General features: G+C 36.5%; 1 protein-coding gene, 1 long non-coding RNA gene and 1 other non-coding gene across 3 annotated transcripts in view; 1 reads left to right on the top strand and 2 right to left on the bottom strand.

The window, feature by feature from the left end:
• LOC149389351 (uncharacterized) overlaps positions 1 to 24932 on the top strand; it is a 65610-nt gene that overhangs the window by 29108 nt on the left and 11570 nt on the right. The window lies entirely within an intron of this gene.
• On the bottom strand, positions 13091 to 16546 carry AKR2 (ankyrin repeat-containing protein 2). Its single transcript, XM_089623332.1, has 9 exons — positions 16378 to 16546; positions 16109 to 16211; positions 15548 to 15660; positions 14812 to 15027; positions 14561 to 14709; positions 14291 to 14462; positions 14098 to 14190; positions 13535 to 13674; positions 13091 to 13434 (listed from the first exon to the last, which is right to left on the bottom strand). The coding sequence occupies exons 2-9, from the start codon at positions 16191 to 16193 to the stop codon at positions 13335 to 13337; spliced, it is 1068 nt and encodes a 355-aa protein (XP_089479458.1). The 5' UTR covers positions 16194 to 16211; positions 16378 to 16546; the 3' UTR covers positions 13091 to 13334.
• On the bottom strand, positions 15179 to 15273 carry LOC149389353 (small nucleolar RNA snoR77). The gene has a single exon (XR_016301091.1). It is a non-coding gene; the product is annotated as a small nucleolar RNA snoR77 (small nucleolar RNA).

The following is a 24932-nucleotide window of genomic DNA, read 5'->3' as shown; positions in this document are numbered from 1 at the left end:
ATCCTTCATATCGAATTGCTTTGCCAGCCAGACCTTAACCTCAGATAACTTACCCACGTCATTACCAATGAGTAGTATATCATCGACATATAATACCAAAAACACAACTTTGCCTTCGTGTATTAACTTGTAAACACAAGGCTCATCTATTGACTGTTCAAAGCCAAAGCTCTTTATAGTTTCATCGAATCTGATATTCCATGACCTAGATGCTTGCTTTAATCCATAAATGGACTTAAGCAACTCACAAACCTTGGTCTCTTGACCTTCTTCCACGAAACCGTCTGGTTGAGCCATGTAAATGCGCTCGTCAAGATTGCCATTCAGAAATGCTGTCTTGACATCCATTTGCCAGATCTCATAGTCGAGAGCTGCAGCTATGGATAGGAGTATGCGGATGGATTTAAGCATCGCGACTGGCGAGAAGGTTTCTTCATAGTCAATCCTTTCTTGTTGGGTATAACCCTTCGCCACAAGTCGTGCTTTGAACGTCTCGACGTTCCCATCAGGACCCCTTTTCTTCTTGTATATTCACTTACACCCTACGGGTTTAATCCCTTCAGGAAGGTCTACAAGTTTCCAGACTTTGTTGACATACATCGAGTTCATTTCAACTTTCATGGCGTCAAGCCAAAGGTTTGACTCGGAACAAGCCACTATAGGAAACAGGATCATCCATGTCAGAGACGGCTACAAGAGAGTCTCCATAAGACATGTACCTGTCAGGCTTTTGAGTAGCCCTCCCACTACGTCGAAGTACTACTTGATGAGATTCTGATGAGTTAGGTTGTGTTTCAGTTAGGGTAAGAATAGTTCTTACAGATGAGGTAGAAGCTTCCTCACCTAACTTTTCTTCAAGCACATTTTTGCTTCTAGGTTTCGCATCCTTCATAAAGTCCTCCTCAAGGAAACGAGCATTTGTGCTAACGAAAGTCTTATCGTCCTCGGGACTATAGAAGATGAAACCCTTGGTTTCCTTTGGATATCCCATAAGCAAGCATAATTCTGACCTACTAGCCAACTTGCTAGTCTTTTGCCTTAGCACGTGTGCAGGGCAACCCCAAATTCGGATGTGGCTCAGATTTACTTTACGGCCAGTCCATTGTTCATAAGGAGTACCAGGAACCGTTTTGGACGGAACTTGGTTCAGAATATAAGCGGCTGTTTCGAGGGCATATCCCCAAAAGGAAAGCGGGAGTGATGAGTAACTAATCATTGATCTAACCATCTCCATAGGAGTTCGGTTTCTTCTCTCTGACACTCCGTTTTGTTGAGGTGTGCCAGGTGCGGTAAGCTGAGAAGCGATACCTTCTTCTTTAAGAAAGTCATTGAACTCTCCAGACATATACTCACCACCCCGATCAGATCGAAGGGTTTTGATCACTTTGCCAGTTTGCTTTTCCACTAAAGCCCTAAAGACCTTAAATACGTTAAAGGTCTCGGATTTGTGTTTGAGCAAATAGACAAACCCATATCGTGAGTAATCATCGGTGAAGGTAACGAAGTATTCGTATCCTCCACGTGCCTGTTGGTTGAGCGGACCACATACATCAGAATGTACTAGTTCTAGCAACTCAGTGGCTCTTCGACCCTTATCGAAGAAAGGTCGCTTAATCATTTTTCCTTCTATGCAGGATTCACAAGTAGGTAGTGAACCTATTGCAGAGCCTTGGAGTGGACTATCCCTCACAAGTCTCTTAATCCTATCTAGACTGATATGACCAAGTCTTAAGTGCCATAGGTATGTTGATTTTGTTAGATCGGAGGATTCAGAAAGTTTGATCCTCTTTGGCTCCCTAATTAGATCATTATCTATTTCGGTGTCTAAAAGAGAAGGTTGAGTGGGATAGATGTAGAAAAGAGCATTCTTCATACATGCATCAGTGGTAAAAGAATTATCAGGAAACGAAATACGAATTCCATTCTTAATGAACTTTAAACAATAATCTTGCTCACGAAGACGAGCAACGGATATTAAGTTCTTCCCAAAGGTAGGAACAAAATAAACATTATTCAAGTTTAAAGTGCGGTCTTCAAAAGACAGCGTCACGGATCCCACAACCTTTGTAGACACCAGGCTCCCATCACCCCATTTGAAACAGAACTCGCATTCCTCTAAGCTTTTGGTTTTCTTGAAACCATTCAAGGAACAACAAATATGGTTAGTAGCAACGGAGTCAAGAATCCACATTGATACATTATCAGCTACTAAGCATGCTTCGGTAATTAGTACAATACTATGTTACTTTGCTTTGAGATAGGCGGGACAGTTCTTTTTATCGGCCTTGTAAGGTCCCTTCTCAGTTCTAGAGGCGGAGGCTGTGTGCTCAGTAGCATGTGCCTCTCCTTGATTCCTCTTTCTCTTAGTGAGACCTACAGCAGTGTGAAGTTCCTCCATAAGCTTGGTAACAGTGTACTCTAGCTTGTTAATGGAGTAGTTCATCTTAGAGGTATCAAGAGATGCGGGGAGAGTTTCTAAGATCACATCTATGACATTCTTCCCATCAATCTCAGATCCTAGGATTTCCATTTTTCTCAGATGACTAATGATCAGTATCATAAAGTCTCCAACAGGAGTCCTAGCCTTCATGTGACATTTCATAAATTGTCGGACTGCTTTTTGCCTTGCTTGATGCCTTTGCCCTCCAAACATCTCAAGGAGATTGTAGAGCATGTCAGCGACAGTCTCGATGTCACGATGTTGCCTTTTCAGCATATTGTTCATAGATGCTAAGATACATCACCTCACAATCTCATCGGATCGAAGCCAGGCCGCTAAGGCGTCATTGTCCTCTTGAGTCGAATCATTATTCGTCAGAGGAGGACAAGGGGTGGTGAGTACCCATTTGTGCTTGGTAAGGATTATGTCGAGGTTATGTTTCGAATCTACGAAGTTTTCATTTTCGAGTTTGTTCGAGGAAAGGATAGACGAGAGAAGGCTGAGAGACATATTGCCTATATAAGTTTAAACAAGTTTATGATTAGTCTTTGGTTTAGGATTTAAGTTTTATTAAGACTTTTATAAAATCCAAAGGTGTTATAAACCAAACGATAATTTACTCCCTCAAGAGAAGGCCGCAAAAAATCTCCATTTATAAGTAAACGACACATCATTAATGCTTAGCCAAGATGTCAATACACCAATTTTGACCGCCACCTTTTAAATTGGTTTGATCACTCACATCCTTTCGCAGGGCCTCGAGGGAGGATTACTAGGGATTGAGTCTAAGTGTGTAACCAACCACTTAGTCCAAAAGATCATCAACTTTGAAAAACAATCCCCCAAGGGGAGGCCTTGTCATCATCGTCTCACTCTCGGACGTAGCTCATTGAGCAATGATCGAAGCAATAACGCCTTGGAGTACTCTCATTTAAGTGAGGGTCGCAAGAGCGGCTCTTAGTCCCACGTTAATTGCTTCTTTCATTAGTGTTGGGGATCGTGGGTTACAAACAACAAGTATAACCCTCCCACTTAGTTTTTGGAGTTGGTTCATCGACTCTTATAAGTTCGGAAACAGATTTCCTAGTTAGAGAGCGACATAGCGGACAACTAGAAGAGAATCTTAGATCGACATGTTCAGAGTAGTATTAGTGCATAAAGGCACAAGGTACATACTCGATCTTTTCCTATTTTCTATTTCAGGAAAATGCGTGAGGGAAGTGTGAACTTCAACTCACTCGAACACTTGAAAGTTTGAGATTACACATCTTTTTATTTTTCGGCTTGTCTACAAGGAGACCTCCCACTCAAATTTTCAAGAGCATATAGATTTTGAACATATGTGATATATATATAGTTTTGAAAACATTTTGAAAATTTATTTGATTTGGATGACAAAATATTTTTCAAGTTTGAAAGTGAAAACGGTTTTTCAAAATTCAAACTAGTTTTGTAAAAAACTCAATTTCAATTAAACTTTCAAAAATCAAAACATTTTAATCTTACACATCATGTTTATAATCATATGAAAAACATTTTTGCTCAAGAAAATTATCTCATTAGAGTTCTATAACTCATGGTAGTGGAGTTTGAAAATCCGGATTTCTAAAAAACTGGAGTTTCAGCACAGCCGCGCACCTCGGAGTAAAATCACCATATCTGGCGGCTCCGATGTTCTTTTGAGCCGAAACCGGTGGCATTGGACAGCCGCGCACCTCGGGTTTACTCCAGCTCGAAGAAAAATAAATAATTAAAGCTTGGTCCTTATTTAGGTGCGAAAAAGAATCGAGTGTAACGGAACGTTTTATGAAGGTTGTTAAAGCTTTTATTTGTGTTTTATTAGCAAGGTAATAAAAAGGTATAAAAGAAATAACAACAAGCATAAAACGATTCAAATAAAAATAAGAAACTAGCAAGATAACAAAACTAGTCACAAAATTTTACTCGAAATTTCTCAAACCATTAAAACACGTTTTTCAATATAAAAAATTAAAAACTTTTAGAACTGATTCTAACGTGTTTTAATAACATCCCAAACTCATAGAAAATCAACATGTTTTTTAATTTAAAGGCAAGAGCAATAAATTAAAAAAAATCTAAGATAACAATTATAACTTGTCACAAAATTAGTAAACTTTCGAAAACGATTTTCAAGCTCATATTTTTAAATACATGTACATGCTAATCTTTGACCATAGCTCTGAAACCATTTGTTGGAACCGATCTAGGGTTTAAGAAAATAATTAACGCTTCGGTAAGCGGCGAAATTTTAAAAATTTTCTTTTACAAGTAAAAACAGTTTTTTTACTAACCTAGACAAAGTCCAAGTACATGTAATTAAAAACTAATATGAGCTAAGAAGTTTACTAACCTTTCTTGAAGCTTGATATTTGAGAAGCTCTTAGAAAGTTGCAACGCTCGTCTCCCCTCGCAGCACGTCTCTCTTTCTTTCCTCGACACCTCGAGCAACCACGAAAGTTTCTATCACTAAATCACTCGAGAGAAAAGGAATTAGTGAGTGGGCACTTTTAAACACTGCGACTTAAGAACGAGTCTTGAAGTCGCAGAGCTAAACACTAGGTCGAATGAGGACCTAGGTGCCAAAACAAAAAATCGAAAATAAACTAGAGAGAGAGAGGAAGGGGCGGCCAAAGTTCTAGAGAGAGAGTCTCTAAAATCTCTTAAACTTGGATGAATGAAAAGTGAGGAATGGGGCTCCTATTTATAGGAGAGGTTTTACCTTCAATAAGGTAGTTTCCTCTTCTATAGAATATCACATATTCATGAGCAAAAATCCCTTATTTCCCATTCCATTTTGGGCGCCCAAGGCAGCCTCCTAGAGGCTTGGATTTGTTTCCTTTTTTGTTCCTTGGCTTGCCTTTTTCTCACTTGGCCGATTACCCTAATGCATACACATGCAAATTTGTTTCCTCTTTTTCTTTTGGCAAGTATCTTCATACATTTATGCACAAAATATTCTCTCTTTCCTCTTGGGTGGTGGGCGCCTATTCTAATACTAGAAAGGCCTTCTAGAAGCTTTTCCACTTGTTCATGACAACATGAAAAATGCCCATTAAGAATTTTCAATAAAATTCTTATGAAATGAAATTAATCCACAAGGCCCAATACATCTTATTTTGGCCGAGTGATGCATGTCATCAAATGACCTTGTCAAAAAAATTTATTGACATTCATTTCATCTTATGTCTCAAAAGACAAAAATACCTTTTTGACAATTTTCGTTCTTGTTTTGACTTAGCTTCCAGTTGAACTATTCCTACTCGATGTGATTCGTGACAGTGACCTCATGGACCCAAATGAACAAAGCTTGAGCTAAACACTTGGACTCAAAAGTTCACAAACTTTTTCCACGTTTAGCTTAATGCCAACTGACTCCACTAAAGAGTTGACACTGAAAATCTCTCAGTTCAAATGAATTTATTTTCTACTCAAGAATTCAACCAAATTATGATGAGCGGATCCACTGAATATTATCTATGTTTACCCTTCATGAATGTCATCAGCTAGGCGGGATTTACTAAATTACCATTTTACCCTTCTAGCTGTTATTTCCTCAACTCATTTGTCGCTTGTGAATAAGTTAGAAACAATGTATTGACGAGGAGCTAACAAGTCACATTGTTTCATCCAAAAGAGTCAGGCCGCAATTTGGACACTGGTCAGTTCATTTATTCACACTCCAAGGAACAAAGCATGAGGTGACATACATTGCATTTCAGCAATCTTGTACATGAATTCCATATCTATGAGAACTTCACAAAGTTACTCATGACATTCTCACAACTTAGTACTTCACCAATAGGCCCTGTTCGGAATCACATAGTGAGTCCGAACTCTGACTTTCTCAAATGAGAATACTAAAGTGTGAAATGACATGTCTCATTTCAGGATTAAGGTAAGCATGATGCAATTCATACATAGTTACTTCAAGACATAAGAGGTTAAATGGTTTGTTCTTATCTTGTCTCTAGAAGTGCACTGGTCAATTCAGTACCTTCGGAAGATACCTAGAAGAACTATAGAGTCTCCAACTCTCAATGCCTCATAACCAGACATCATAGATTCTTCTAACAATCATACTGAGGTCAATAGTCCTTTGACCCTAAGATTGCGAATATATCGTTTTAAGCAAACTACGAAGAGTTTGTTCATGCAAATCTACATTTGTCTCTTCGTAAGTTGTTAAGTTTGTTTATGGACTAAAAGACTAAGGTTTTATCATAAAGCTTCAAACAAAGAAAGAATGAATGAACGTTTCAACTTTATTATTAAATGAATAGGCAATTACAAGCAAGAGTCTTCATGAGACTTTATTACATCAAATGTACAAAATAAAGACTACAACTCTTCTTGTGGGCACCATTGACAACAAAATATTATGAATAGCGGCGAACTTTTAAAATAAGGATTCAGTGGTTATCTAGCTATATGAAACGTTAGAAATTTTGAAATAGTCAACGTTTCGTTAATTTTATGTAAATAACCACGTATATCTATTTACGCTATCAAAATAATAAAAAAACGCGGAGTAAATTTCTAATAAATATGACTATTTACGAAACATTTACAAAAGTTTTTTACTATTTACAAAATGTTGGTTAAAATGCAAACGTTTATGTTTATGTGGCTTATATCTCTAAATTTTTGTTAAAATAATCACAACTTTTTGGGTTTTAACCGCTAAAAATGTAGCGGGTAAAGCTAGTAAATGTTGTGGTAAACACGTGAGAATAATATCATGCCACGCTATCTTTAACAAACTATTTTATCTCTATAAAATATTTAGAAGCTAAATACTTTATAATAAAATAAAACATCAAATTTAAATAGTTACTTTCGAAAACAAGGATAAATAGAGTCCGAGTTTACAATTTGTAGGGAATTGCGGTTGCCCAAACACACTAATTTTCTTAGAAAATATTCCAAACAATGTGAGTGACATTAAGATCTAGAAATCATTTTTTTAGTAGGAGGACCATCGCATTCTTGATTTTGTGATATTTTAGCTTTTCTTGTATAACATATTAACGAAATCTATCCTCTAGAAACCATAAACTTGAATAACAAAATAAACCAAGTAAATTATATACTAACCCTATAAACACTAAATAAAAATTAAACAAAATTTTGATTTAAAGATACCTTTAAAATTATACAATTTACATGTGATTATGAAAAGAAAGGTATTTGTTGGACATATTCAAGCGCTGACTTTCAGTTAGCAAAATTATAGCTCACACGTTCACAATTAGTTAGCAAACTTATAGGTTTAATTATCTTCAGTATATATTAGTCTGATATTATCAACGCAATATCTGTTGCGATAATTTTGGAGTCTTCATTAGTTAGAGATTTTATAGCAGTAGTTACGGTTTTTCATTCTTTTCTATTACGTGTATAGACTTTGTAATCAGCCTATATATAAAGACCATTCAATGACAATAAACATAACTTTCCATTCTCTCTCTCGCTCATAAAGATTCCAGCGATTTAATATGGTATCAGAGCAGTGAACTCTCATCTGTGTTTTATTTATTTTTCCTAGCAGCGATTCCACCTGCATTCTTCTATCAATTATCATACCAGTATTTTTTTTTATATACTGTGTTTATCAGTAAACCAAAACCTGCGTTTTTTGTGTTACTCATTATTTTTTTTTCCTCAATGTCTCAGGACGCGAATATGGCCTCCTTGTATTCGATTCACCACTCGGACAGTCCATCCACTGTGCTCGTGACTCCCCTCTTGAAGGGAGATAACTACGGTTCGTGGAGTCGAGCTATAACCATGGCCCTTCGTGCCAAAAATAAGCTTGGCTTTGTGGACGGCTCTCTTCCAGTTCCGGAGGAGGAAGATGAAATCGTCAACTGGCAGCGCTGCAGCGATCTGGTTAGCAATTGGATTCTCAATTCGGTTATGCCGGAAATTCGTCCAAGCATTATGTATGCTGAAACGGCGGCACAGGTCTGGAATGATCTCAGGGATCGTTTCACTCAGTCAAATGCTCCCAAGATTTATCAATTGAAGCAATCAATCTCTACCCACAAACAAGAGGGCATGTCTGTCTCGTCCTATTATACTCAGTTGAAGTCTCTTTGGGATGAACTCGGGTCAATTACCTCTGTCCCTGCCTGCATATGTGGGAATGCAAAATCCCTCATTGAGCAACAACAACAAGACCGTGCAATGGAATTTCTTCAAGGTCTCCATGATAATTTCACGGCTATTCGAAGTCAGATTCTCTTGATGGAACCATTCCCTTCAATCCAACGCATCTACAATCTCGTGCATCAGGAAGAGAAAAAACAAGAAATCAATGTGCGAACAACACCTTCTGTTGAATCTGCAGCCTTCCACACATCATCAAAATAGCTGTGGTCATCATCATCAGCCTCTCGCCATACCGGAAAACGACAATGACCTTTCTGTGACCACTGTAACAAGTACGGTCACACTATTGCTACCTGTTATCAGATCCACGGCTTCCCAAACAAGTCAGCCACTAAGCCTGTTGCTTCCGCTCATTCCGCTGCTTATGCTCACCCCGCTGCTCAATTGACTCCAGCACAGTACAACAAGCTCCTTGCTCTCCTTATAGCCGAAGACACTACCGGCCCCTCTGCTAATCTCACAGGTACAACACTCTCTTGTTCTTCTCTAGTTTGGATTATAGATTCCGGTGCGTCTAATCACATATGTTCATCATTATCATATTTGTCTTCTTATGTTCCTGTTGACACCAAAACTTTGGTTGAATTACCTGATGGATCTTATGCATCTGTAACTCATATTGGGACGGTAAATCATTCTCCGACTCTCATTCTCAAGAATGTTTTCTACATTCCTTCTTTCAAATTCAATTTGTTATCTATCTCACAATTAATTAAACAGTCTAATTGTGACATCAATTTGTCCTTATCTGGATGTTCATTTCAGGACCGACTCACGAAGAAGACGATTGGTCGGGCTAGAGATCACAATGGACTTTTTTATTTAGATGTTCACTTTTCCAATTCTGTATTTCATTCCCAGATTTGTAATAAGTTCAATTTATAGCATTCACGTCTCGGACATCCTTCTAATTCTCGTTTTCAATTTCTCGTTAAAAATAATGCAAGTATTGTTGCAAATAAAAATTTCATTTGTGATGTATGCCCACGTGCGAAGCAATCACGTCTTCCATTTTCTAATAGCACATATTTGTCATCTCATTGTTTTGAATTAATCCATATTGATATTTGGGGTCCGTTTTCGATACCATCCAAAAATGGATCAAGATTTTTCTTGACAATTGTCGATGATTATTCGAGATGTACATGGATACATTTAATGAAAAATAAATCACAAACATTCTATATGTTAACCCATTTTTTTAATCACATCAATCGGTCCTTTAACAAAAAGATTTCGAAAATAAATTATGGTGATGGTGGTCTCTTTTTACCACAACTTCAAACCATTAGGTCTGATAATGGGACTGAATTCCTATCTAAGAATATTCAATCTTGGTTTCATGACAATGGAATATTTCATCAACGTAGTTGCGTTGCAACACCGCAACAGAATGGCGTTGTTGAACGTAAACATCGTCATTTACTCGATGTTGCTCGCTCTCTACGCGTTCAAGCGAATTTACATCTTTCTTTTTGGGGTGAATGTATTTTAATGGCTGCTTATCTCATTAATAAACTGCCAACTCCATTACTCAAATATCAATCACCACATCAAATCTTGCTTGGGCGCGTTCCCTCATATTCAAATCTACGTGTTTTTGGATGCTTATGTTTTGCTACAACATAAATTCGACTCTCGAGCTAAAGCTGGAATTTTTTTTTGGTACCCTTTTGGCCAAAAAGGATTCCGAATCTATGATCCATCTACACACAAAATATATGTTTCATGTGATGTCATTTTTCATGAACATGTCTTTCCTTTTCATGATCTTTCATCAAAGCCTTTTGACAACACAATAGGCATCACTCCCATTGATAATAACATCGACATGTCTCCGTCTACATCTGTACCAAGCCTAACATTACCATCAAATTCTTCGGAGCTTATTACTCCCAATCATAATCAATCAACTCCTTTTCACATTGAAAATTCTAGTGTTCCTACATCGCATGTTCTCACTCGACCTCATCGTGATCGTCGTCCTCCTTCTCACCTCAGCGATTATGTTTGCAATACTGTATCAACGGTGACAAAATTCCCGTTGGCTCAATATTTCTCTTTGTCACAATTCACTCCTTTTCATCGTGCATTTCTTTCAAGCATCATTGATCACTCTGAACCACGATCATTTTCTCATGCAATGAAATCTAATGAGTGGCGCGATGCTATGGCCAAAGAAATTCATGCACTTGAAACAAATAATACATGGTCTTTATGTAAACTCCCACCTAATAAAAATCCAATTGGGTGTAAGTGGGTATATAAAATAAAATATCGTTCTGATGGTTCTATTGAGCGATATAAGGCTCGTTTAGTTGCCAAAGGCTATACCCAAATCGAAGGTGTTGACTTTCATGACACTTTTGCTCCTGTGGCCAAACTCGTCACGGTTCGTCTCCTACTTTCTATTGCTGCCATTAAAAATTGGTCTTTGCACCAACTCGATGTCAATAATGCATTTCTCCAAGGAGATCTTGACGAAGAAGTATATATGAAACTTCCTCCTGGTTTTTCAAAATCCGCCTCAAATCATGTTTGTAAGCTGAATAAATCTATTTATGGCCTCAAACAGGCTTCTCGTCAGTGGTTTTCAAAATTTTCTTCTACTCTCATCAAACGTGGTTTCATTCCGTCTATTTCCGACTATAGCCTGTTTACGTATGTTCGTAATGATATTTCAATTTTTGTACTCATCTATGTTGATGATATTATCATTACAGGAAACAATGCTAACATGATATCTAAAGTAAAAAAATTCCTTGCGAATTCATTCTCTATAAAAGATCTCGGACCTCTACGATATTTTCTCGGTATTGAGGTATCTCGTTCTCAACAAGGTATATTTATTTTTCAACGAAAATATACACTTGACATTCTATCTGATTCTGGCCTACTTGGTTCTCGTCCATCTTCTTTTCCAATGGAGCAGCATCTTAAATTGCGACCAACCGATGGAACACCGTTATCTGATCCAACAATTTATCGTCGTCTCGTAGGGAGACTTTTATATCTCACAGTCACACGCCCGGATATACAATATTCTGTTAACACACTAAGCCAATTCATGCAAAATCCACATTCTACTCATCTTGATGCGGCACATCGTGTTCTTCGTTATCTAAAGGGTTCTGTTGGAACTGGTCTTTTTCTTTCTGCTTCTAGTGAAGTCTCTTTATTTGGATATTGTGACTCAGACTGGGCTGGTTGTCCAACTTCACGTCGATCAACCACTGGTTATTTCACCATGTTAGGCTCTAGTCCAATCTCATGGAAAACTAAGAAACAACCTACTGTTTCTAAGTCTTCTGCTGAAGCAGAATATCGCTCACTTTCATCACTCACTTATGAGATTCTTTGGTTGCATTATCTTCTTCGTGATCTTGGGATTCTCCACGAGAAATCGATCCAAATATTTTGTGACAATCAAGCAGCCATTCACATTGCACAAAATCCTGTCTTCCACGAACGAACTAAACATATTGAAATTGATTGTCATTTCGTTCGTGAATATATTCAGAAAGGTATCATTTGCACCTCCTACTTGCGTTCTTTCGACCAATTAGCCGACATATTCACCAAACCGCTCGGCGCCGACACGTTTCGTAAGCTGCTATGCAAGTTGGGTGTCCTTGACGTCTCAAACCCACCTCCAACTTGACGGGGGGTGTTGGACATATTCAAGCGTTGACTTCCAGTTAGCAAAATTATAGCTCACACGTTCACAATTAGTTAGCAAACTTATAGGTTTAATTATCTTCAGTATATATTAGTCTGATATTATCAACGCAATATCTGTTGCGATAATTTTGGAGTCTTCATTAGTTAGAGATTGCAGTAGTTACGGTTTTTCATTCTTTTCTATTACTTGTATAGACTCTGTAATCAGCCTATATATAAAGGCCATTCAATGACAATAAACATAACTTTCCACTCTCTCTCGCTCATAAAGATTACAGCGATCTAATAGCATTCAATTTAAATGGGTAAAATGCTGCCAAACCAATGCTTTGATTTGAAGAACAGTTTGCATATAACTAATTTAACAAGCAAAATAACAAATATTATTTGGGATACAAGAGAATTGCCACTCCATTTCGGCAGATCGAATCAGTTAAATTGAAACCCAAATAACAACCCACTGGCCTTACTTAATTTTATCAAAGATTTGTTGCAATTAACTAATTATCTACATATTTTTAGTGATCTAGTCCAAATTTTATTTTATTAATAAAATAGTCTATCAAATCGAAATTAATTAAATTAACTATTTAATTAATTAAATTAACTGAACAATTAATTTAATTAACTGATTATTTTCTTTAAAAAAATAAAACTTGAGCTATTTATTTAAAAGAGTGGACTAACTGGTTTAATTGCCTCTTAATTTTATTCGATTTCATTTTATTTCCTATTTATTTTTCGCTTTGGAAACACTACTTTAACCGTAGACGACACTAACGAAAAATAGTGGCACACGTTACACCTCGAACATAGTGTCCCACATACAAGGAAGAAAAAAGTCTGAATATGCTTCTATTCAAATCCATGCAAACATATGAACGGTGCAAGAAAGGAAGAAAAAAAAAATAATAAAAAAAAACCAAATTATGTGGAGACTGAAATCTCAAACTGATTGATGAAAATCAGTCTTAAAGCCAAAAACAGAACATATGTGACCCATAAGAACCTCCAAATTCAGTTACAGGAAAGCGTCCTTCTCGAGCAGCTTTAGGACGTCGCTTTGGTTGTTCAGCTTCGCAACGTCGATGGGCGTTTTTCCGTCCAAGTTTTGCAGAGTCCTGCGGTAAAAAGAAAAACCCACAAAATGTGTCATCTAATAAACCACTACTTATGAAGAGTTCGACTTGGGATTTTCTACTAGTAATGATTTAGACTTACACAGCTGCGCCGTTGTCGAGTAGAAGAGCCACACACTCCTTTCTGCCGTAGCCGGCCGCGTAGTGCAAAGCGGTGTTTTTGTTCTTATCCAAAGCGTCCACTTTCGCTCCAGCCTCGAGGAGAGCTTGAGCGCACTTGGCCTGAACTCAAAAGGCAACCGAGCATTGAATGATTTCCATGAACAAGATTGAGCAAAGGAATAGGCAAAAGATTGTACCATCCAAGGCCCGGTGAAAAAAAAATTTCTTTCTTTCTATACAAGTATATTGAACAGTCCAATGACAAGCTTGACCGAATATATATATATATATATATATATATATATATATATATATATATATATATATATCTTTTTCCTCGAACCAACCAAGCATTTGATGTTTCATGAACAAGATTGAGCAACAAAATACGCAATTAAATTGAACCCTCCATGATATTCTCTAAGTTTGTAGCCAGTCCACAGATTACCATTGTAGCCAGTCCACAGATTTACCACGGCAATGGAAATGAATTTCTCTTTTGTTCTATGCATAAACAAGCTAGGGACTTTGATACATCCATACCTCACCATAGCCACATGCAAAATGCAAGGCTGTTCTTCCCTCTGAATCTTCCTCGTCCTTGTCAGCGCCAGAGGCTAGGGCGGCTTTCAGACCCTAAAGCAGAATAAGAGAAGAAAGTTTCTAACTTAGCCTTTCTGCTGTAAAAAATGTGCAAAGTACATTGACTAAACTACTATAGCAAACTTGGGATTACCTCAAGGTCACCAACACTAGCAGTGTGATGAACAATCGATTCATCCTCATTTCCTGCTTCTTCGGCTTCTTCAGCCCCAGCGGCATCGGCAGCAGAAGAGGTTCCTTCTCCTGTAACTGCAAGACCCATCGCTTCACCCAACTTCTTTAGAACATCTTGGTCATTCCAGTACCTGGGAAAAAAAAAACACAGACAGAGAGAGAGATTGTTTCTTTAGCGAGATTGACCCTTATTCTAATCAAACATCACGGAAAAAAATGATAAGTAAACCTCATCATAGCAGCGGGACCACCAGTCTCGATCTCGTCCAAGATAGGCTTCAACGCCGGGTCTTCCTTGATGCGCGCCATGCGCTCCTCAAGCTGCTGTTTGTTCCCTGGATTGTTGAAGTTTTGAAGAACGCTGGACATGGATGGATCCTGAAAGAAAATTCAACAACCTTTTAGCTCACTTCGTAGCTAATTTTTTTTTTTTTAGAAACGCGCAAGGCTATAAAGAAGGGGAGAAAAAACACACCGTACCTGCATTAAGGCGTTGCCGAGACGTTCAGCCATGTTCATGAACTGAGGGTTCTGCATAACCTGTTGCATGGTGGAATAGTACTGCTGAGAATCAAACGCCGGAAAACTCTCTTCGGCCGCCGGAGCGCCTTGGAATGTTTTCTGGAGCTGCTCTGCCATCTGGTTGAAAGAAGGGTCTCTAGCTATCTGCTCAGCCAGCTCCTTGATGCTTGGGTCCTAAAAACATACAAGACATGTGTGACACTTGGAAGCAAGACATTCCAACTCCAGTATTAACTCCTCTACCCAGTAAGAGTCTTTAAGCCTCTTTGGCAAACTTATTGAGTTAGTCATTGGAACATATTATTATTATTTGTTTGAAAAAATAGATGTACTAAGGCCTACTAGACCAGCGTCACTGCGTGAAACTCAGCAAGTCTGAAAGGGCAAAAGACGTTGATCTACGAGCAGACATTGGAACATATTATTTGAATTGGGGTTTGGAATTTTCATCTAGTGACTTTATATATAGGGTTTATATCAATTTAAAAGAATTAGTTTAATTCCAACTAAATCTAATACAATCTTAGGGAATAATTGTTCACTTTTGAACCCCCCCAAGCACCCATTTAAAAGGAAATCGATTCCCAAATGTTGTTAAATGGGTGGGAGTTGATTTCCCAAACATAGGGCCTCAGAATTTTGGGTTAAGAACTGTCGGAAAAAAATTACAAAGGAATAAGAGGGATTAGCATACATTAAGAAGACCGTTCATGGCAGAGAAATCGAAGACATTGGGAAGCGCTTGCGGTTCTCCCGAGGATGTTTCAGATTCCGGGGCATTGCTTGCTGCCGACTCCGACTTTTCATCTGAAAAAGAGAAGGATATACATAAACGAGAATAAGATGAATTGCAATAGTAACACCACTTCAGAAATGCGAGCAACATCAGAATTTCTTGATATTATGCAAAATTGAGAAATAGCTAGCTTTCACTTCAATAGATTATAGCTATCCGAAATGATTCTAAGATTCTTCAACCAGCGCTATAAGGTTTACAAACATTCTTTTACAGCAAAGAATGTAAGAAAAATGTATATAAACAGTGAATCATTCAAATTCAATCGCACATCCCTAATGAAGAATCTCTGTCTTCATTTCCAATCATCAATCAAACTAAGCAAATTTCATTTTTCATCAATATCCCAAAAAGAAGTACACCGAAAAACTCAACTCGCACTCAACCCCAACTTCGTATCAAACTGCAATATTATTCTAATCAAATCCATAATCTAACAAACGAGTTAAGAAATCAAACCCTTGTCGATTGAGCACTGATTCAGAAGCGAGGTAACTTCATCGGCAGGTGAATCCTTCTGAGAAGTCGGCGCATTCGACGACATGGTAACACAGCTGAATCACTAACATACGATAGAATTACCAATGAAAATCAATACAACAGAGAATCAAATCAACGAAAGGACAGAGAAGTAGAAATGAAGAAGAGAACGATCAATCGAATCGAAAACATTTTCTACCACACAAAAAAAATATAATAATTGCAGAGTTTGAGATAACTTTTGGAACCTGGTCGATGAAAGCGACAGAACAAGAGAGAGAAAAGGATTTCTCTACGAACACGCAATGGAATCGAAGATGAAGATGACGAAAGCGAGATGAGAAAAAGGCTTGGCTGTGTAGATAGGAAATCACAACCCTATTGGTATTTGATGCTATTACTACTAAATTTATGAGCAAGCCTTTTTCTTTTTCTTTTTTTTCTTTTTAAATTTTATTATTTTTGTGACCCTTGAATTTTTCTATATTTTTATATCTTCTATTGTAAATTATAACATTATTTTACTAAAAAAAACATATAACATTATCAAGTAACAAGCTTAAGTAAAAATAAAAATATATGTGACCACATACTTTAAGAAATTTATGTATTAACTGTAAACTCGTAATTGGGTAAAATTCTTCGTTTCTCTGCTAAACAGAAAAGAAGGAGTTTTAAATTAATATGCTTGTAATAATTTATTTTTTACTTTATCCGATTTATGACCATTTTTAATTGATGTCGTAGAAATTGAAAGAAGTTTTAGAAACAAAAGATAACTTGTGAAAGCACCTTAATTAAAAAAAAATTTAATAATATAATAATTAATGAAGTTAAGTAGAATCTCCCCTCCACCGATTGCTCTCATGTGCACAAATTACAACGCTCTTGTGGGCCATCTTAATCCTCACCTCATCTTCTGCCAGCGCTACGACTCTATTTCTTATATTAAAATATCTTTACAATGAGGCAGTGAAGAAAAATGAAACCGTAAATCGAAAACCAACGATTGATTTTAAACTATATAAAATTTCACTGATTTAGTTCGGTTTGTGTTTTTCTACTGTTCAATCCGGTCTAAATTTTTTTTTATCAAAACGGACCGATTAATATCTATAAAACTATATATAATAAAAAAATAAGTTTAAAATAGTTCGGTCTAAACAGACCAAAAATGGATCGAACCAATCATTATTTTAAAAAAATATATATATAATAAAAAATAGGTCTAAATTGGCTTAACACGATTCAAAACAGTCCGGTCTAAAATGGCTCAATCGGTTTAAAATGGTCTAAATTGGATAGCACTGTTATAACTAGTTTGATTCGGTTCGATTATTTTCTTATTTGGTCCAGTCCATTTTAATTTTAAAAAAAACGTTTATACCGGTTTAGTTTAAAATTTTGACCAATTTTAGACTGGATCGGAATGTGCACACTCATTACTTTTAGGATTTAGCTTTTTATTTTATTTTTTAATGGAGTATCCTTCGCCAAAGCATGTATATCAATTCAAAGAGAACTACGAGAATAGATATTTAAATATACTAAGCAAGAAATCCGAATGAGAATTCATATCCAACTATATAAATTATATTCAACTGTCGATTAAGAGTTAGGGCCAAAAAATTAGATCGGATCGTTCTAAACGGTCTTAAAAAATTAAATCGAACTGAACTAAATAAGAGAAAAAAAATTAACATGACTTAATCGGTTAAAACGGTTCGGTCTAGTTTTCCACGTCTCAGATTATTTTGGACCAGACAATTTTAAATCGGATCGTTTAAGACCCGCCTGTTTTAGACTTGGGCACTCTAGCTACCTAATACAAATGAAATTATGAAATTTAGAAATAGCCATCGTTTGAAAAATTGTGCATAACTAGACACACGTTCAAAGTCTTTCCATTGTTACGTTTTTTTACCCCTTAACAAATCCAACATAATATATCTCTAAATTATCTATAAAAAAAAAAGTATAGTAGATGACATGTGTTTGATAGCTCCCGAAAATAAAGAAACTACTTTTTATACACGCGACTTTCATTATTTTTTAATTAGAAAAAAAAAAAGATTCATCCTTTGCCATTTCAAAGTTAAAAATCACAGAAATCATAAACAACAAAAAAAAAAATTAACGAAGAAGAAAAACCCAAAATAAAAAAAAATACATAAATGAGTTAATGATAATTGACGATATGTTGGCGTATGATACAGAGGAGTTCACCCCTGATCACATAGAAATCCCATCACTTCATTGATGCCATCAGGAATCCATACATGGTCGCGCGCGTCCTCGATGCTCAATGAGGTCCTCCCTCTTCTCTTCCTCGATGCTCAATGAGGTTCTCCCTCTTCTCTTCCTCAATGCATGGTGCTTTCGTGCCTCGGCTGACCAACGAATAGATGCACTTCCCTCGCCTTGGTGCTCCTCTCCGACGCCGTATGGAGCATAGATCTGATTGCGCGATTGCATTTTTTTTAATAAATTACTGGAATGCCCTCTGAACTATTTTCATTATTGATTTGGATGAAAAAATATTTTCAAGTTTGAAAACGAAAACGGTTTTTCAATATTCAAACTATTTTTGTAAAATTCAATTTCAATTAAACTTTCAAAAATCAAAACATTTTAATCTTTCACATCATGTTTATAATCTTATAAAAAATATTTTTGCTCAAGAAAATTTTCTCATAAGAGTTCTATAACTCATGGTAGTGGGACTGAAAATTCGGATTTAAAAAAAAAAACTGGATTTTCGGAACAGCCGCGCACCTCGGAGTAAAATTGCCATAACTAGTGGCTCCGATGTCGTTTTGACCTAAAACCGGTGGCATTGGAAAGAGGACAGATAGAGCTTTAATTTGATTTAAGAATCATCAAATTTCGATTTCTGAGCAGAGAGTTATGCCACTTTTACTGCGGGTTTTACTCCAGCTCAAAGAAAAAGAAATAATTAAAGTTCGGTCTTTTTAGGTGCGAAAAAGAATCGAGTGTAACGGAACGTTTTAGGAAGTTGTTAAAGCTTTTATTTGTGTTTTATTAGCAAGGTAATAACATGGTATAAAAGAAATAACAACAAGCATAAAACGATTCAAGTAAATAAAATAAACTAGTAAGACAAGAAAACTAGTCACAAAATTTACTCGAAATTTTCTCAAACTTAAAAACACGTTTTTCAATATAAAAAATTAAAAACTTTTAGAACTGATTCTAATGTGTTTTAATAACATCTCAAACTCATAGAAAATCAACATGATGTTTAATTTAAAGGCAAGAGCAATAAATTAAAAAAAAATTAAGATAACAATTCTAACTTGTCACAAAATTAGTAAACTTTCGAAAACGATTTTCAAGCTCATATTTTTAAATACATGTACATGCATATCTTTGACCATAGCTCTGATACCATTTGTTGGAATTGATCTAGAGTTTAAGAAAAAGTTTAACGCTTCGGTAAGCGGCGGAATTTTAAAAATTTTCTTTTGATAAGTAAAACGTTTTTACTAACCTAGACAGAAAGCAAGCACATGTAAATAAAAACTAATATGAGCATTAAAGATTACTAACCTTTTTAGAAGCTTGAACGTTGAGAAGCTTTTGGAAAAGGTTGCAACGTTCGTCTCCCTCGCAGCACGTCTCTCTTTCTTTCCTCGCCAACTCGAGCAACCACGAAAGTTTCTATCACTAAATCACTCTAGAGAAAAAGGAATTAGTGTGTGGGCACTTTTAAACACGACGACTCGAGAACAAGTCTCAAAGTCGAAGAGCTAAAACCACTAGGTCAAATGAGGACCTAGGTGCCAAAACAAAAACAAAAATAACTAGAGAGAGAGAGAGGATTTCGGCCAAGTTCTAGAGAGAGAGTCTCTCAATCTCTTAAACTTGGGATGAATGAAATGTGAGGAATGAGGCTCCTATTTATAGGAGGACGATTACCTTCAAAAGGTAGTTTCCTCTTTTCCTATATCCTTGCACGTCCAACATGCCTCATGAAGGCTTAGGATTTGTTTCCTCATTTGATTTCCTCTTAGTTGGCCGAAAATGCACTTTCCTTCTAGATGAAATTTGTTTCCTCTTTTTCTTTTGGCAAGTATCTTCATACATTAATGCACAAAATAAACTCTCTTTCCCACTATGGCATGAACGAAATTCAGCCTTATTTTCCTTGGGTTGGACGAAATTTGAGCTTCTAGAAGGAGCTTCTAGATGTTTCTTCATTTGTTCATGACAATATAAGAAAAGTCCATTAAGAATTTTCAAGTAAAATTCTATGAAATGAAATTAATCCTCAAGGCCTAAATTTTTTAAGTTGGCCGTGTGATTTAAATTTCATTTGTCATCATATGACAATGTCAAAAAATTTATTGACATTCATTTCATCCTATGTCTCAAAAGGTAAAAATACCCTTTTGACAATTTTCGTAAAACTTGTCTCGTTTTTGTTTTGACTTAGCTTCTAGTTTAACTATTCCTACTCGATGTGATTCGTGATAGTGACCTCATGGATCCAAATGAACAAAGCTTGAGCTAAATACTTGGACTCAAAAGTTCACAAACCTTTTCCAAGTTTAGCTTAATGTCAATTGACTCCACTAAAGAGTTGACACTGAAAATCTCTCGGTTCAAATGAATTTATTTTCTACTCAAGAATTCAACCTAATTATAATGAGTGGATCCACAGAATATTATCAATGTTTACCCTTCATGAATATCATCAGCTAGTCGGGATTTACAAAATTACCATTTTATCCTTCTAGCTGTTATTTCCTCAACTCCTTTGTCGCTTGTGAATAAGTTAGAAACAATGTATTGACGAGGAGCTAACAAGTCACATTGTTTCATCCAAAAGAGTCAAGACTCAATTTGGACACTGGTCAGTTCATTTATTCACATTCCAAGGAACAAAGCATGAGGTGATATACATTGCATTTCAGCAATCTTGTACATGAATTCCATATCTATGAGAACTTCACAAAATTACTCATGACATTCTCACAACTTAGTACTTCACCAATAGGCCCTGTACGGAATCACATAGTGAGTCCGAACTCTGACTTTCTCAAATGAGAATACGTAGCTATGAAATGACAGGTCTCATTTCACGATTAAGGTAAGCACGATGCAATTCATACGTAGTGACTTCGAGACATAAGAGGATAAATGGTTTGTTCTTATTTTGTCTCTAGAAGTGCATTGGTCAATTCAGTACCTTCGGAAGATACCTAGAAGAACTATAGAGTCTCCAACTCTCAATGCCCCATAACCAGACATCATAGATTCTCCTAACAATCAAATTGAGGTCAATAGTCATTTGACCCTTAGATTGCGAATATATCATTTTAAGCAAACTACGAAGAGTTTGTTCATGCAAATCTACATTTGTCTCTTCGTAAGTTGTTAAGTTTGTTTATGGACTAAAGACTAATGTTTTATCATAAAGCTTCAGACAATGAGGAATGAATGAACGTTTCAACTTTTTATTAATGAATAAGCAATTACAAGCAAGAGTCTTCGTGAGACTTTATTACATCAAATGTACAAAATAAAGACTACAACTCTTCTTGTGGGCACCATTGACAACAAAAAATTCATTTAAGGGCCTCCAATTTTTTTTAAATAGTTTTATTAATTATCATATAAATTATTAATAAATAAAAAAATGTTAAGTTTATTTAATTGTACTTGTAATTATAACTGTAAATTAATACTACAGATTATAACAATTCAATAATATTGTAACTACACATTAACTATGAATGAAGTTATATAATAATTTTATATGTATAAATATATTTATTAAAAAAAATTGGCCTTATCGGAGGGAGGGGCCTTGGGCAATGGCCCCATTTGCCCTCCCCTTGAGCCGGTCCTGGGTAAAATTCGTCCTTCATTGACATGAACTCGTAGACCCGAATGAAAAATTAAGCTCAGCCCTGATTGGACTTAGAAGCACGGCCCATTACAAAATCGCCGAGTTAAAGCATCTACATCTTAGCGTTGCCCAAACAAGGAATGAGTAACCGAGCTCTTCTCGAATCAGCTCGTCGTGTAAGAACTTATTACACGTACTAGATGTGTTCTAACAACATGAACACGTAAAAGCGGAAGCGAAAAGGATCGGTTTACCTCCGGCCATTGTTGTGTTTTTCCGGCGAGCTCGGGACTCCGATTCCGGCGAGTTGTTTTGAGGATCTTCTAAACTCTCGCTCTCAGCCTTAGATAGCGTTGGTATTCTGAATGTGTGAGTGAGTTTAGGGACCCCAAAGCATTTTATTTATAGTCTCATTGCCATCAATGAGAAATATCACGATCCCACTATTGTGGGCAATTACTTGATTCTTGGGCATTTATTTGAGCTGGAATTTGGCCATTAATTACTTGGTCAATCTTAATATATATGGACCACAATAAGGGAAAGAATATTTCCTCATTAAAGAATATTTTATAGAAATATTCTTACATTCTCCCACTTGGTCCATATAGCTCAAAATTTACAAAGAACAAAATATATGAATCATGGCGATAGGTTCTCTATGAGCGATTATTATCTTCCATGTACTACTATATATTCAGCCTCTCAACTTAATAGCCCTCTTATTCTTTAGTGAATAAATCATATGTTTATTCCAGGTCCACTTAAACGATATTTCTCAATAAATATAATGAATGTGCACAACTATATGAGAAATTATCTAATTGAATTAGAGTTTATGCAAAACAAATGTACCAATTCAAGGATTACATCATGGAACCAGGTCCCGTGTTTTTCTGAATGATCTTTGAATTTCTTTAGTGGCATGCCTTTAGTCAAGGATCGGTAATCATTAACTCAGTTCTAATGTGTTAGATGACCACTTTATCATCTTTAACACGTTCTCTAATGACTAGATACTTAATGTCGATGTGTTTGCTTCGACTTCACTTTTACTAGTCATAAAACAATAGCTGAATTGTCAAGGTACAACTTTAGTGGCCTAGAAATAGAGTCGACAACTCTAAGCCTAGATATTAAACTCTTCAACCAAACACCATGCAATGTAGCTTCAAAACAAGATACGAACTCAGCTTCCATCATGGATGTAGCAGTCAATGTCTGCTTAGTGCTTCTCCATGACATGGCTCCACCGGCCAGCATAAAAACATATCCCGAAGCGGATTTCCTTGAATCAATGCAGCCAGCATAGTCAGCGTCAGAGTAGCCAACCACTTTCAATTCATCGGTCCGTATGAACATAAGCATGTAATCCTTTGTTCCATGAAGGTATCTCATAACCTTCTTTGCAGCTTTCCAATGGTCAAGACCTGGGTTACTCTGATATCCACCCAATACTCCAACAACATATGCAATGTCAGGTCTGGTACAAACCTGAGAATACATAAGGCTTCCTACAGCGGAAGCGTATGGAATAGTCTTGCCTTATGTCTCTCGGTGTTGCCTTATGAGTCTTTCTTTGTTTTAAAGACCCATTTGCATCCAATGGCTTTTACACCATTAGGCAACTCGACGAGATCCCAGACTTGATTAGTTGCCATAGATTTCATTTCCTCAATCATGGCATTGTGCCATAAGTTAGATTCTTTAGAACTTACAGCTTGTGGAAACGTTTCAGGATCATTCTCGGCTCCAATGTTGCAGTCCATTTCTTGCAGATACACTTCATAATCACTAGGGATTGATGATCTTCTAGCTTTAGTAGATCTTCTTAATGTTGCTTCATCATTCTCTTGATGATCTTGTTGTTCAATAGGTTGTTCAACATGATCTTGACCAGCAACTTGATCTAAAGGATCAGCATTATTAACTTGTGGAATTTCAATAGCTGGTTGTCTTACACACGATTGAGCTTGAGGAGTGTGTACGATAATCAGTCTATCACTTGAACTAGAAGGTTCAGCTTCATTGTGATCTAATGCAGACATTGAGTCATGCAATTGGTCACTCCCACTAATCAAGTCATTCTCAAGAAATTTTGCGTTTCTTGATTCCACAATCCTAGTACTGTGAGATGGATAGTAGAATCTGTAACCTTTAGACTTCTCGGCATATCCAATGAAATACCCATTTATAGTCCTAGGGTCTAGTTTCTTTTCTTGTGGATTATAAATTCTCACTTTAGACGAACATCCTCAAACGCGTGTATGTCGCAAACTGGGTTTCCAACCTTCGAATAACTCAAATGGCGTTTTTAAAACAGCCTTGGTTGGAACTCGGTTTAATATATACACAGCCGTATTTAGTGCTTCCGTCCACAAGAATTGAGGAATTTTTGTTTTACTCCTCATACTTCTTACCATGTCCATTAAAGTTCGGTTTCTTCTTTCTGAAACACCATTTTGGTCTGGAGTACCAGGCATACTGTATTGGGCAACGATCCCATGTTCTTGAAGAAACTTCACAAATGGTCCAGGTGCTTGTCCATTCTCAGTGTATCTTCCATAATACTCACCACCTCTGTCTGATCTCACTATCTTAATTTATTTACCACATTGTTTCTCTACTTCAGCCTTGAAAACTTTAAAGGCGTCTAAAGCTTCATCCTTAGAACGAAGTAAATAGAGATACATATATCGTGAGAAATCATCTATGAAAGTGATAAAGTATTTTGGACTAATTGCATCCATGTCAGAACAACAAATGTCTGTATGTATGATTTCTAACAATTCAGTACTTCTCTTTGCACCCTTTTTAGACTTGTTGGTTTGCTTTCCCTTAATGCAATCCACACAGGTCTCAAAGTCAGTAAAATCAAGAGCACTAAGTACTCCCTCATTCACTAACTTTTTAATTCTCAAAATGGAG

The sequence above is a fragment of the Urtica dioica genome, chromosome 8 (genome assembly GCF_054948205.1).
Source record: "Urtica dioica subsp. dioica isolate 48M chromosome 8, U.dioica_male_clone48M_v1_H2, whole genome shotgun sequence".
Lineage (NCBI taxonomy): Eukaryota > Viridiplantae > Streptophyta > Magnoliopsida > Rosales > Urticaceae > Urtica > Urtica dioica.
This window is presented reverse-complemented; position numbering and strand designations above follow the sequence as displayed.